The sequence below is a fragment of the Thermobia domestica genome, chromosome 1, assembly GCF_964235325.1.
Source record: "Thermobia domestica chromosome 1, izTheDome1.hap1.1, whole genome shotgun sequence".
NCBI classification, from domain to species: domain Eukaryota; kingdom Metazoa; phylum Arthropoda; class Insecta; order Zygentoma; family Lepismatidae; genus Thermobia; species Thermobia domestica.
Genome location: NC_137454.1, coordinates 87,295,881 through 87,311,202, shown reverse-complemented (window position 1 = coordinate 87,311,202; position 15,322 = coordinate 87,295,881). Strand labels below are relative to the sequence as shown.

Sequence of the window (15,322 nt, the reverse complement as noted above, 5' to 3'; positions counted from 1 at the left end):
GATGCATAGCTAGTTTGTCTTTAATTTTCTTTCCGCAAAGAAAACTAAAAGTTACTATAATATATGAAAATGTTATTATAACAATAAATAATTCTAAGTTGTTCGGAAAAATCAAGTTCATTCTACAAATAATTAAAATTTAAAAAAAAAAAAACTCCGAAATCATAAAACCACGATCTGTGCGGTTCATGTGTCATCAAAGTGCTACGTCAAAAACATCAGTGGTGATATCAAAAGGTAACTTGTCTCTTACAGTGCGCCAAAATACCATTAGCGTCCACGGCTACCGAGCGGCGGATATACAAAGCGGGCGGCGCAACGGTAATGGCGCCAGCGAAAAAACTAAGGTTCAATACAACGCGGCAGTCGGTAATATACAAAGTAAACGGGCGGGGAAAGTATAAAGGAAAGTTGCGGCATAACCAGACAGTAATGGCGCCAACGGCACCATCTAACATGTGTTATCAATCCAAAATAATACATTAAACCCTTTCGTAATTAAATACCACTATAAGGTAATAACGGTACATATATCATCATACGCGATTACATTAATTCTACGTAATCATCTTTAATTGAATAAATTAATAGCTGTTTGATTAAAGGGGTAATCAATTTGATAGGAGTTTAATTAAAGGGTTAATTAAATTGATATCAAAATTTAATTAAATTATATCTTACAATGTTGCATAATTTACAATATAAATATACAAAATATAGGGAATTTCAACCCTTTAGGGCATAATTTGGCAACACCGCGGCGCTAGAAAGCCCATAATACAGCGTAAAAGGCTACGATTAAAATAATATCGCCTCAGGGCGGTCAGAAAAGGACATATCTCTACTCCAAGAAGCAGCAAATATCTCGTTACAATCGTATAGATCATCGACTCTCAAAAGACGAAAAGAATGCCACGACGTAGTAGAGACATACAAACACAACCACATTAAAGGGATTATATGTTGTAACACTGTAATTTGAACATCCACGTAACTACAGTTTCCTTCTTCATAATCATTATCTGATGTAAACAATGTAATTTTTGTCTTACTGGATTTTCTTTTTTACTTCCAACATTAATCTGGTAATCTAAAAGTTTTTAATCCCCATCTAACCATAATCCTAGTTTGAGTGTCTAAAAGTGTTTCATACCACGGTGATTTTGTTATCTAAAAGTGCTTAATCCCATATGCATAAGTGATAGTTTTTTCACCGCAGGAAGTTCTCATTTCCACCAGTTTATATACAGGGTAGCCCAAAAGTAGATATACAGTCCCGTACGATCAACTCATTGCTTTTTATATTATTTCTTATTGTTATCCATCAGGTAGACTTAGTTTCTTCATTATTTGTTTTTAAGGTCCTTTTACTTATATCTTAAGCTTGGAACAGCCGAAGTAAATAAACATATAAGCTAGAATGTTATACTTGATCGGAGTGTATACCTACTTGTGGGCCACCTTGTATATTATAAAGTTCTGCTTGTGCAGGTGTAGGGCATAGGTAGAACAAATTACAGTTCGAAATCGTTTTTTCCCACTTCAATATTTTATTACAAAATTGTACTATAATACAAAATAGATACAAATTCTCTAATGTTTAGGTAAAAGTAGGTGTTGCTTCAACCTGATTCTCTCGGGAAGGATTCCTCACTAAGCGAGCTACGTGTAGGGGTGTTCGGAATTGAGATTTTAATTCCGGAATTCGGAATTTCGATAATTCGGGAGTTTTTCGGAATTCCGTTTTTCGGAATTTTCGGAATCTCGGAATTTTCGGAATCTCGGAATTCCGGAATTTTCGGAATCTCGGAATTCCGGAATTTCGAAATTCCGAGATCCCGGAATTCCGATTATTAGAAATTTCCGATGGAGTTTTAAAATTCCGGAATTCCGACCTTCCGAAATTTAGTATCGTGTTCTGGATTCCGGAATTCCGATCTTCCGAAATTTCAGATCTTGTTTTGAGATTCCGGAATTCCGAACTTCCGATATTTGCGATGAAGTTCCGGAATTCCGATTTTCCGAAATTAAATCTGTTAGAGGCTTTATATTTTAGTATAGATATGTGGGTAATACCAACTGAAAATGTTCGTTGTGTAACAACAGTAGTACCAATATTGTAAAGGCCATTGTTGACTTGAGCGATTTCCAACATTTGAGTTGTTTCGGCCATACTTTGAATATTAGAGTAAACAAAGCCCTTGAGCTACAGGGACCTTCGGAAACAGACAAATTATGAGTCAAAGCAGGAAAATGAGACATGCGCTGCAAGAAGAGTAAGATGCATTAGGCCTTCTGCGTAAAATACTTCCGTCATGCACGCCAACAAGATGATTGTTTACTTTCCTTTTGATGCTGGTAGTTTTAACACGCAAAGAAGAAATAGCAAAAGTTCTGTCTCAAACAATATATAAAAATCTTATCCTTCAGAACGAAGAAACAGAATTATTAAGTATGATTATTAATTAGAATTATTAACTATTATCGTCCTTACAAATGCTTTGTGACAGTATGTCAGCAGAAACATCTGTTACAGCGTCGGACATATGGCCATCATATGAACAAATTTCAAAAGATCATATGAACAAATTTCAAGTCGAAGAATCTCAACTAATAGACGATATATCATAACAAGATGAAGCAAGTACGCAGGAAACAAATCTTTCATTCTATGACTTTTTGACTGAAGAGGGAGATAGTGAACAGATCTTAGAAGCAGCCTCAAAGAAGATGAAAGAAGCATGAAAATGGAAATTTTGTCTCTTCTGAAATCGCGATTCAAGAAGGATGAAAGAAGCAGAATTCTGTTGAAAATTTGTGCTTTCTTAGATCTCAGGTTTAAAGAAGATAATTTGGGTAAAAATATTGAGATAACAAAAGGTAGAGTACTGTATAAGTTGAGACTTATTCCAGCAGGAAATCCTAAAAAAGATAATCGAGGGAATGTTGGTACTAAAAGATTAGACAGTTGCCTAAAACGAAGGACATTTGGTGACAGGATAAAGAAGGCAGTCAAATAGAATAATTGAACATGTACCTAAGCCTTAGGGATGCAGATTTGGAAGAAGAGCCACTACTTTGGTGGAATAATCATTCCCACCATCTTTCAAGATTAACAAAATTAGCGAGAAAATATTTGTGTACACAAATAATCTTACCGCTGAGCATGCTGGGCAGTTAATATTTCTGTCCATGAACAAAGCTATTGTCCCAAAAACATTTTAAAATACTATTGAATATAAGCTAAGTTTTCTCATTGTTTCACATCTCTGGCTTAGTATAACAGGGGATTCATAAATCAACACAAAGTACAGAGTCCGACATAATTATTCTAACATAAACATGTTTACTAGATTTATCATTTCTATAGGTATGCAAAGAAAGTAGACAAAATTACAACTGCTACAAAATAAATTTGAGTCTTCTACTAAATATATAAACTCATGAAAAGCATCGGATACTTATTTCCACTACCAGAAAGGATGAAAATAGTTTGTTTACATCTGGATATCAGCATTCAACAGAGAACAGCTAGTAATTAGTTATGTTCCCCTTTCTATGGATTACTACGATAATTTTTTAACATGACTGTACTTTTTTGTGCTGACTGCAGAGTTCATATTTCTCCACTCTGAAGAAGTTCTTTCAGATGGTCCTTACTTCTAATGTGATGTTTCCTAACACGATCTTCGAGCTCGTTCCAGATGTTCTCTGTAGGATTTAAATCTGGTGATTTGGTTGGTATCTTCAAAGTGTGAGGAGTGTTATACACCATCCAAAGCCTCATAATTTCCGCAGTATACTTTGGATCATTGTCCTGATGGAAGTAATAACCATTTCCCAATTCTAGCTTCTGTGCACTCCTCTTAAGATTGTTTTCAAGAATTCTCTTGTATTCAAACACTATTAGTCTGTTTGAAGCGCTGAATGATGGAGAACACCATGATTTTGCTTCTGTTGACTGTACTATCAATTTCGGAGAGGGGTTTGTGTTGTTTGTACAGATTAACTACAACATTTCTCTCTTCGACTGTTGTCTCCTTACCTTTACACCCCATGCCACTTGTGAATGCTTAGCTTTACACTACAATTGCGAGCTGCTGTTGCGAGGCACAGTATGAAATCAACGACTGTGTGGTGGGGGCATAAAACATGCATCCAGTCATGTGTCTACTCGTTTGGAGACGTTATGTCGTCCTATAAGTGAGACCGCAGGAGAAATATAGTAGACTCTATATATTGTGTGTTAAATACATGCATTATGATATTTTAAATATAGTTTCGGAGACACATAATGGTAACGTTTATATGTTTACAAATTCAACACTACTAAGCAAATATGATGTATGTTGTTTATAATTCATACAATGTAAATAAAGTATTAATTATATTATTCCAATACTTCTGTCGGTCTCTGTATCTGTTTTTTCTTATTTTCAAAGGTACGGTAAATTTAAGCTATTGAGAAGGGCATAGTTACCAATGTCATTATCACTGCATAGATGTATCTGTATATTATTCAAATAACATTCCCTTTGATTTCATAATGTTAATACATTATTTCAATATAATATTTCAATTAATATATTTCTTAAGTTTCATAATATTTCGTATTTAAAATGTTGTTCGTACAGCATATCATTTTCTTAGTTTTCTAGTGTTACGTATTAAATATGCGTAATATATATTGTTATTATGTTATTTGTATAACATTTCCTTATGTTTTATAATGATAAGTACTTTTTATTTTAATTTGTAGTTAATGTACGTTTCCATTGTGCCTTTTACATATGTCCTAGTAAAACTAACCAGATTGAAAACGCTATGAAAGGATAAAAGAATTTTCAAAAGTAACATTTTGTAGTAGAAATAATGTACAGATACAATCAGGTTTAATGGCATCCATCAAATATAGAGGATATTATTTCTAATTTTTAAAACATTTATTCTCTTGAAAATTGTCGCGAACATAACTATCCTCTCACGAGTCGGGATCGAAGAACTGATTTTATACATCAGAGTCCGACGAAATAAAGGTTGTTCGAAAGACGGAGTATTGCCGCCACTGACAATGAGTAAAAAAGAGTAAGTTTCATCATTACATTGTCTGAGTGTTGATGTCTATCTCATAATCATGTTACTTGAAGATTTCAGATGCTGACATTTCAGCATTCCGAGATTCCGATATGCTGGATCGACGTACCGTTATTGGGAATTTCGAATTTCAAAGATTCAGAAGTGCTGAACCGAAGTCCTCATATTCTGGAATTCATAAATTTCTAGCTGAAGTTTCGAGATTCCGGAATTCCGAGTTTTGGAAATTCCGAAATTTCTGACTGAAGTTCCGGAATTCCGAGATTCCTGAATTCCGATATTTCGATATGAACTTTCGGAATTCCGAAATTCCGGAATTTAGAGATTTCGAAATTTCGGAATGAACTTCCTGGATTCCGAGATTACGGAATTCCGAGATTCCGAAATTACGAAATTCCGTGATTCCGAAATTACGGAATTCCGAGATTCCGACATTACGGAATTCCGAGATTCCGAAATTACGGAATTCCGAGATTCCGAAATTCCGGAATAACTAAATTTTTAATTCCGATTCCGGAATTAAGATTTTCATTCCGAAGTATTCCGGAATTCCGGAATCCGGAACACCCCTAGCTACGTGAGGAGAGGTAGGACACTCAAAGCTCCACTGCAAGCTACGCCGGTGTTATGAAAAGGAATCTCCCAATGTTTCATTGCAAGCCAAGAAAGGGAATTTGACCAGTCGAAATGATATCATTGAAATCCTTTCAGTTACACAGATTCTCCAAGTGAAGCGGTGGCGCTGCTGTTCCTCCCTCGTCACATGACCAATGGTGTCACTGTTGTCTCCGTCGTCTGCATCTATAGTAGTCCGTAGTTAGACGCACATGGTTGATGTTTGTAAATAGAAGCAAATGTCCGGTGTTTGTAAACACAACATATAGTATAGATGCACTGATTTTGATGGTTCTCTTATTGCATGAAAGAATATACTTTCTCGGTTGTTCCATGAAAATTTTGTGAGGATCTAACAATAATGTTCAGAGCTAGATCGTGACACTTCTCAACGACTGATAATATTAACACCATGACTGTGTGTACGATCACGTGTAACTTCGATATAGGTGCACTAATTTTCTTAATTTTCCTTTTGCTTGAAATAATATGTTTTTCCAGTGGTTTCGTATACATTTCATTAGAATCTGATAATCTTCGGAGACAGGGGATGAAACTCCTCAAGGGCTGAAGGGTAATATCATAATTAACTGACTTTATTATGTTAATTAACTGACCGTTTTCCAAAACTGCATAATTATAATATTACTCATTATTTCATTACAAAAAAATTTTCTGTTATATCTACATGATAACTTACTTTAAGGGATGGAATTAAGACGGTTTCATGCGTTGGTCCGTGCCTTTTATTCTTTTTATAAAAAGGCAAATAGAAGATTAAACTAGAGAAACGTGAACCATATAATTATCGCGTTTTTGCAGGTACGACATATCTTCAGTTTAGTAAACTTCAAGAACATTATAGTGATCAAAGTTCTTTTATTTCTGAAGTTCAAAATGTATCTTTTGATTATTTTTGTCTATTTTTTCCATTATGCTTTCTCAAAAGATAAAGACAATTGAGTCTGTATTTAGCTATGTAATGACTGAATACTTCGATTGTTGTCTTTTAGGTGAGCTAAGAAGAGAAGATGGCGAAGTGGACACAGTAGCTGTGAAGGTATTAAAGGAATCAGCGACGCGTGAGGCAGAAGATGGTTTCATCAGGGAAGTTGAGATAATGAGCTCTTTCCACCATGATAACATTCTCTCTCTTATTGGAGTTGTTCTCGATGGTAAGTAAAAGTAGTTACGTAATATATAACGCCATCAACCAGAAACAGTGAAAGTCAATACAGTGAAGTAGCTGTTATTAATAGTCGTAATATTGTTTCATCGCTACTAACTCGAAACGCGTTGGTGGTAATGTTTTTCTATAGTCGTTGCTATGAACAACCTACTCTCTCTCCTTCGTGTTATTCTTCGCTTCTTATGTATACTCTTTGCTTGCAATATTTTATATGGCTCTACCAAATACAGTATATGAACCAATAAATCTAAGAATTTATTTTAATATGTGTGGATTATTAGTGTTGCGGATATTGTACTATTTGTTAGTAACTTACTGTACGTTGTTTCTACTAGCTCGCGGTTGCTTAGTGGTAGAGGATTTAACTCTGGTGCATGGGGTCCTTGGTTTGATCCCTACTCGCACCAAGCGAAATTTGTGGTGGACAAACACCGTGTGCGTGGGTTTTCTCGGGGTTCTCTTGTTTCCTCTTACTTTATTCATACCACCACTTCATTCATTTTTCATCATCGCCGTCTTCTTTAGCCTACACGGTGTAACCGTGGGACATAAAACTGAAATATTTCATTATTTTTTTGATGAGTGTTAAGATACATTCTATTTCCTAAAAATAAAACTAGTTTTTCGTAATAGAGAGTAATCTCATAAAGAAAATTGCATAACATTCCACGATAGTGTGACACACAGAATATATATTCTTTTTCGTATTAGGATTAAATTGGGTGTTTGTTTTATTATTATTATTATTATTATTATTATTATTATTATTATTATTATTATTATTATTTTTATTATTATTATTATTATTATTATTATTATTATTATTATTATTATTATTATTATTATTTTGTCCGTTGTACTTATATGTAAACCCAACTTTGTTTGCCATCTAACTTGCGGATATGCGTTCATAACGATTGGGACAAAAGAAGAGGGGAAAAGAGCAAAGGCTTTGTTTTCCACATTGACATAAAAGGAAATATACATTTTAGTTCTTTTGTTCATAAATTGAGTCTCCCTTTAAACTTGTAATGTATAGAAAGAAACAGCAAAATGTATACGAGGATTTAAAAAACATGACATACATGTATATCTACTACAATTTTTCTGGAGGGCAAATTAAAATATATTTTAAAATTAAATTAAAAATGCTTTCACTTCACTCGTAAGAACGAAATGCATACTGCTAAATAGGGAGGCTTTAATTAAGCCATTCTCATCTTTTGCCGGCGTATAAATTTCAGTGTGAACAAACTACTGGTGCGAGAAATTAGAAAATGGCCAAAAACTGACATATCAAAATGCTTTATATACCTGGTATATAAATATAATGCATGATAGAAGAACGCTCTTAGAAAGGTTTTCCAACGTTTAGATTATTAATTTCATACATATAAATTTATTCTCCGTAGTTAGATATAGGTATACATACTGTATAAAAACAAGTATAATAAATCATAGTAAATGGACACCACACGATAAATAAATGAAATGAGAAGACAATAACGTAGGGAAATTAAATATTTTTTGTTTATTTATTTATTTATTTTAAAATCAATTTTTTAACTTTAATAAGATCCCTGTAAAGTGAATGTTATCTACTGTAGATTGTCTAAATTTTAATCAATAAATAAATTCTGATAAATTTCTATAATATTATTAGCGTTTCACGTAGGAATGGCCAAAATTTTCCGGAATACAGGTTTCGGAAAATTTATTTCCGGAATCGAAAATTTCGCTTTCCGGATTTCGAAAAAATCCAGAATTCAGATAAATTTCTGAATTCGGTAAAATCAGGGATTTAGAAAATTCCGGAACTCAGAAAAAATTCCGGAATTTTTCCGAAATCGGAATGTTCTAAATTTCAGATTTTCCGGAATTCCGGAATGTTTCCAACATCGGAATTTTTACGAAACCTTCCGAAATTTTTCGAATCCAAAATTTTTATGATTTTACTTTCCGGATTCCGGAAAGTAAAAATTCCGGAATTGGCAATCCCTAATAATAATAATAATAATAATAATAATAATAATAATAATAATAATAATAATAATAATAATAATAATAATAATAATAATAAAATCTACAATCTCCATTATGATGTTCCTCAACACTTATGGTAAGAAAATGTAGTCTTGTTCAAAAAAAAAAAAAAAAAGGGAAAAACTGGTAATTCACCTCTCTTTGGAAAACCCTGTAGTCTTATCCATAGTCGGAATTAAATCTAAAGTATTAGGACTTTCTTCGGCAAATTGATCTTTATTTAGACCTTTAGTATTAGAATTTACTACATGCCAGAATATGGCGTATTAAAATAAGGTGGATGACCTAGATTTCTTTTTGAAAAACAAGACTGTGCATGTATTCTACTCAAAGAGATCATATGAATGTATATTATTTGCCTTTTCATTTAAGTTATTGTTAATCACTTTAGTGGGAAAGTATAAGCCTATTCATTTATTTATTCTGTTTCAGATGCGACGTGTACCCCTTGGATGGTTTTCGAATTTATGCCTTACGGAGACCTTGCAGAAGTGCTCAGAAGCAACTCAAAAGCATCAAGAAGTTCAGTTTCAGGGTTGCCGCAGTTAAATAGGGTACGTTCATAGTAAACCTATTTTTGTTACAGCTCATACGGTAACTTTTGAATCAGTTCCAATATCGACAAATTTTCGTGATAAAGTCAACATGGCTTTACAAAGATAAAGGTTTGAATACAAAAATAACTTCAGGTAGTCCTTCGTGAAACACATCCATTACAGTTTAAACTAGTACTGTTACTTTGGTAAACTATGTCAAAGGTAGCCAATGTGCAAACAACAGGATGAATGCACAAGTCGTACGTACCTTACAGTCACAATTTGTTGTGTTTATTTGCTCTTCAGTCTGATTCCTCGATATCTCTCCCGTATATCCGATTCCGCAAATAGACATCGGTCACCCGTCTTCATTTGAGTCACTTTCTCATGCACTGACAAAAATCCGTTATCCGGACTGAGGTATATTGTAAAAATATACGGAATCCTTATGTTTATTACGGAAATCTGTACGGAGTATATGTTATCCATATACTACAAACGTATTGCCTTTTTCCTGCTTAGATGTTACATCATACCGCTGCAGAATGTCTGACATCCAACAGTCTTCTTTATATTACATACGTATATATATATATATATATATATATATATATATATATATATAGATAGATAGATAGATAGATAGATAGATAGATAGATAGATAGATATAGATAGATAGATATGTCACATACGTCAGCTATATGTTATATACGTCCATCTGTGGGCCTATTTGAGATCCTTACCGCCTGTATACAGTTCTTTTTTCATACAGCGCGGTGGCTCAGTGATAGAGCGTTTACCTCTGGTGCATGGGATCTCTGGTTCGATTCCACCTCGCCCCAAGTGGACTTTGTGGTGGACAAACACAGAGTTTTCTCGGGATTTCCCCGTTTCCTCCTACGTTCTTCATTTCATTCATTTCTCATCATCACTGTCTCCTTTAGTCTACCTGGCATAACCATGGGGCGTAAAATTCAAAGATTTCATTTTTCATTTAATTTTCTTTCATACGGAAATTACGTATACACGGAACACTTATAAGGAAAGTAACATACGTTTTCAGTCATACGTTTACTATGTCATGTTACATATGCCCATACGTTAAGTCAAAAAACTACAGGATTTACACATGTAACCTACGTATTTACGTACGCCACATACTTTTTTCTCTGTGTGGTGTTCCTAGTTACCTTCTAGGCAGAAGTGTGCCTTGTTTTGCTCATAATGAGACATATTCAAATAATATAAGTATAGAATGGATAGGGAGAAGCTATAGAAAATAAAAAGGAATTTTTGCTAGAAGATCCGTAAACTTTTACTAGTTTCGAATTTCCTCCCTACGCCGCGTATTATCTATGACAGCAATCAACACCACACTCGTCCATAAACAAGTTCCAATATAATAACGAAACTGATCAGTAGCGGTATCTTCGTTATCTTTTGATGTATCATGTTCCCTTTCGTAGTCTATTGTCCTTCCTCTCCCCTTTGTTTTGTTCATTACTTCTGCTCTCGTCTTCCCTTGCTGCAGTTCTTCGTCGTCAAGGAGACATCCATTCAATGTTATTGAGATTTGATTCTGTGGCAGGTAACGAGAAGAGAGGTGTAGCATTTTTTTCCCCTTCAAAGTCATCTAAAGAACACACTAGATCTAATAACAGATCTCCAAATTCAGTCAGTCAAAAGATACAAAGGAATCAAAGTTCAGCTTCTTTTTACTGACTCACCTAACAAAATTAAGACTCGCTAAGAATTCATTTATATTCAGAATACAAGCACACCACATGACTCTCGCTACAAAAAATGTGCAACGTTCTAGAAATTATCGCTGAAAAGCAAAGGGAAAGGTGAAACATGAGATTTAAAGAGCAGCAAGAGTGAAATCAATTAATAAAGCACACACGTAATCAGAAATCTTGAATTTTGGGGAACGAAACATATTTTTCCTATATCCCATTTATTCTTTAATACAAACGAAGTGGAAGCATCTACGGATGAAAAGAAAAAGAGAACTTTGTTTTAAGTCTCAACTATCTTTTTGTCTCGTAAAAAACTATAAAACCACTTGTTTTATGATAGCTTCTTATGACACTCTGCAAGAAGTTGAGTACCGATACTGAATGTTTGCTCTTGACTTTAACTATGACACCTTCGCTCCTTTGTTCTGAACATAGGCGCCGACTACATGGGTGTTCCGAGGCTCAGACATCCATTGGAAAATTTTAATAGGTGCTCAGCACCAGTGGCGTACGCAGAAGTTCGTCAAAGAGAGGGAGTTTCAAGCTCTCAACTTCACATAATTTCAAGTGTTTATATACTTATCTTATCTTATATGGTAAATAGTTATTATTACATAATATCTTTCTGTTAAAAACCCTGAAACTTCCTTTTGTGAATGCCACTGCTCAGCACCCATTGAATTTCCAAATTACATACAGTTTCATGCCGTGAAAAACTAGTGCATGTGACCCCAGGTTTGATCTTAGATATAGATGCATATGCACTGAATGATTATTAATCAATATATATTTCAACTTCTTTAGGTATACGGATATTTAGAATAACATTATATAATTAATCCATATTCACAAGGATGTGTAATTTTGTAGAATTTTTAAAATCACTTTAGTTTGATGCTGTTATTTGTGTGTGTATTTTTAAATACAAATCACATTTAAATAAATTACAAGGCAGTTGAATAATTTTCAATTTTTGCTCAAGTTATTCTCAATACAGTATTTTAAAGGTCGGTTACAATAATTGTTATGTATTTTAATGATTTTTTTCCCTTTGACCAATATTGCTAAACATATTTGAAACGGAAAACAAATTCTCAATGTTGTTTGAATTTTGTTCAATACAAAATTTTGGTAATCGTGACAAAATACAATGAAGCCTTAAAAACAGTTTAAAAATAAATTCATAATTCATTTTATTTTAGTAGCTTCTACCCCCTTGTTGGTCTTTCATGCCTCTCAGGGGATCGTCCCGAGTTTGGGAAAAATTACTGTGTTGTACGAGGGGGGCCCAAAAGAAACCGGATTGAAAGAGCGCTGCCGTTCCCAGACGTAGTAAAGATCTAGTAGAGACCTTCCCAGATCAGTTAGCCAAACGGCGTCTGCGTAGGAGGTTAACGTTTGATCGTATTATTGTTTTTCTCAACTGTTCTGGTTTGTCGCCTGCGAAATCGTTATGGCAGATTCAAAGGAACAGGGAGTGTGTTTGCTTCCTACTTGGAAAATCGGAAACGAAAACTTACCAAATGCTTCAACAGGCTTTCAAGAAGGATACTATGAACCGCACACAATTTTTTGAGTGGTTTGGGCGCTTTAAGTGTGGGGAGATGAGTGTTGAAGATCATGCTCGTTCTGGGTGCTCTTCATCATTTCGAAACGACGAAAACATCGAACAAATCTGCCCCAAAATCAGCGAGGATCGTCGTTTCATGATCGATGATATTTCAAAACAGGCAGGAGTGAGTTGGAGCTCGTGCCAGCGTGAAGTTTCGCAAATGGGACATGTTGCCGCTAAGTTTGTTTCTCGCCTGCTCACACTGGATCAAATCATTCGTCTGAATTTGAGCCAGGACTTGAAAAATCAGATTGAGTGATCCAAACTTTTTGACCAACATGATGACATTTTCAGAGAATTAAACAAAATCTAAAAGGAAAATGTTTTGATTATGTAGAGGCTGTAAAAAGAACTTCGCAGAGCACATTGGACGATATAAAAGTTCCAGAGGTGCTTCAAACAGTGGGAAAGAAGATGGGAGAAATGGATCGAATTTAATGGAGAGTACTTTGAAGGAGACTGAAAGAATTTTGTAAAAAAACTGTAATAATTTTTTTTTTTTTTTTTTGGAATGAAAGTCCTGTTTCTTTTGGGTCCTCCCTCGTATCTCTGAAGAAGAAAGAAAAAAAAAGAATACGAGATGTAATTTATCTTATAAATATTGAAGTGTGAGCAGCCATTGAAAGAATTAAAAGTTCCGAATATGCACTAAACTGTAATGCAGATACACTTATAATGCTATAAAAAGACAACAAATGTTGATTGAGAATTAGGTTATATTTAGCTTATCGAATAGGTTCTTCGGAAGGGTTATTTTTACCTCAAGAGAAACATTTTTTTTTAAATTAAAACACAAGTAGCTTTATGATCTGTATGAAACCAACAAATTAGGCAGTGAAGTCAACTCACAGGTAACATGAAATATTGACACTTCCATTTTAATTGAAAATATATGAAATGATGTTATTTTAACAAAGAATGGTTAGTATTTCTCTTACGGTGATGCTTAAGCAAACTAAATTCTCTGGTACTGTAGCTTAATACGAGGATGATTCATAAAGTAAGCACTCTGATGCCATATTCCTCTTATTCGAATTTCCCGCCAGGTCGCGGTACGTTAAGTGGCGCTACACTGTGAGAGACGCCTTAATATTGCCTCGAGAATGCCAGTGATAATTTTCACGAACTTTGTTTCTGTTCGTTGAAAACTCGTTCTTCAGTACAAAAAGCTATTTTATCTAGGTTTCTGTTTTGTCAAATCTTATTTAGTAACGTTTACAGAAACGCTATTTCCAAAAGCCAACAGAATTGTGTACTTTGTAAACAATTCTAAATGTTATGAAATTTGGTTAAAAGTCCGTTTCTTGGTAGGAGAGAGTGATTTAGCTGGGTCTTGGGTTTACAAAACGTCTAACGGAGTCTGAGAAAACAATGTTTTCAAAAGAGAGTCTCAACTGTATATTAAAAACAACTCTAATGTTTTTCACGAAATTTTAGTTTTTAAAACTCCATATTCTGTACGAGATAGCGATTTAGCCAAGAATTCAGATGCAGCACTTTGTTCTGTGACGTATGCATTAATACATTTTATGGTGTTATACAAATACGACACTACCGACTTTTATAAAGTTGAGTGAAACTCTTGTCGGTATGGTTAAGCAATTTTGATTGATTTCGATGTTGCGAAAACTCTTTTCGTGAAGTCTTCAAAAACAATACGCATATTTTCAGGAACACCTGAATTCTACCTTCACAATTTTTGGTATATATATAGGAGAACGATTTGATTGCGCTTATCCTTTGAAAACTATAAACTGACATCTACAAAAACAATATTTTCAAGGAAAATCTTATTAATTTTCTAGATTATTGAATTTTATGAACAATTTAATAGTTTGAAAGGGTTGGATGAAGAGCAAATAAATTTTGCACTGCTCTTCCTGGTAATTTCTTGTTATATATGGAGAGTGTTTTGTATATTACTTAATTAATTATCTTTGCAGCTACAGCAGAACAGCTACTGGAGTTGACATAAGAACGTGGTTTGGCATATTCTGAGATAATCTTACCAAAAGATAAATCTTAGCATCATTTTACCCAAGCGATTTTGTTATTTGAAACAAAACTGTTTAATTATTTCCTGCAGAAAATAGAACACATTGTAAAAAAAAGTACTATTATATTACATTTAAGAAAAATATTAATGCTTTTGTATTACAAGCCTTTATGCCTTTTACGTTTCTCTTCACCTTAATTCATGGATTCATTTTACTAAGGCAGCTTAATTTGTAATTCTTCGTGAGTTTCCAAGAGAGAAGGAAGTAATTTAACACTTTAATTAAAATTCATATTTTCTTACTTCTGATTTCACCGTTTTTCCTCTACGATTCACCCTAATTTGCAACATTCAAAACACCTAATTAAAAGAGTATTAGCGCTTAGACTTGTCTCAATCTTTTTTTATTTAACTGAAGCAATTTGTTTAATGGAAGACTTATGAATTATCGTACTCTTTCAGAAGAACAGTAACATGAACATTTGAAGACAGGAGGA

At 34.0% G+C, this 15,322-nt stretch overlaps 1 protein-coding gene across 3 annotated transcripts in view; it reads left to right on the top strand.

The window, feature by feature from the left end:
• Positions 1 to 15,322, top strand: part of LOC145687147 (tyrosine-protein kinase transmembrane receptor Ror-like) — a 396,459-nt gene that overhangs the window by 363,680 nt on the left and 17,457 nt on the right. For all 3 annotated transcript variants that reach the window (XM_081760607.1, XM_081760610.1, XM_081760612.1), the window contains exons 6-7: positions 6,723 to 6,884; positions 9,374 to 9,495. In XM_081760607.1, coding sequence (XP_081616733.1) covers positions 6,723 to 6,884; positions 9,374 to 9,495 — 284 coding nt within the window. The remainder of the gene's footprint in view (positions 1 to 6,722; positions 6,885 to 9,373; positions 9,496 to 15,322) is intronic.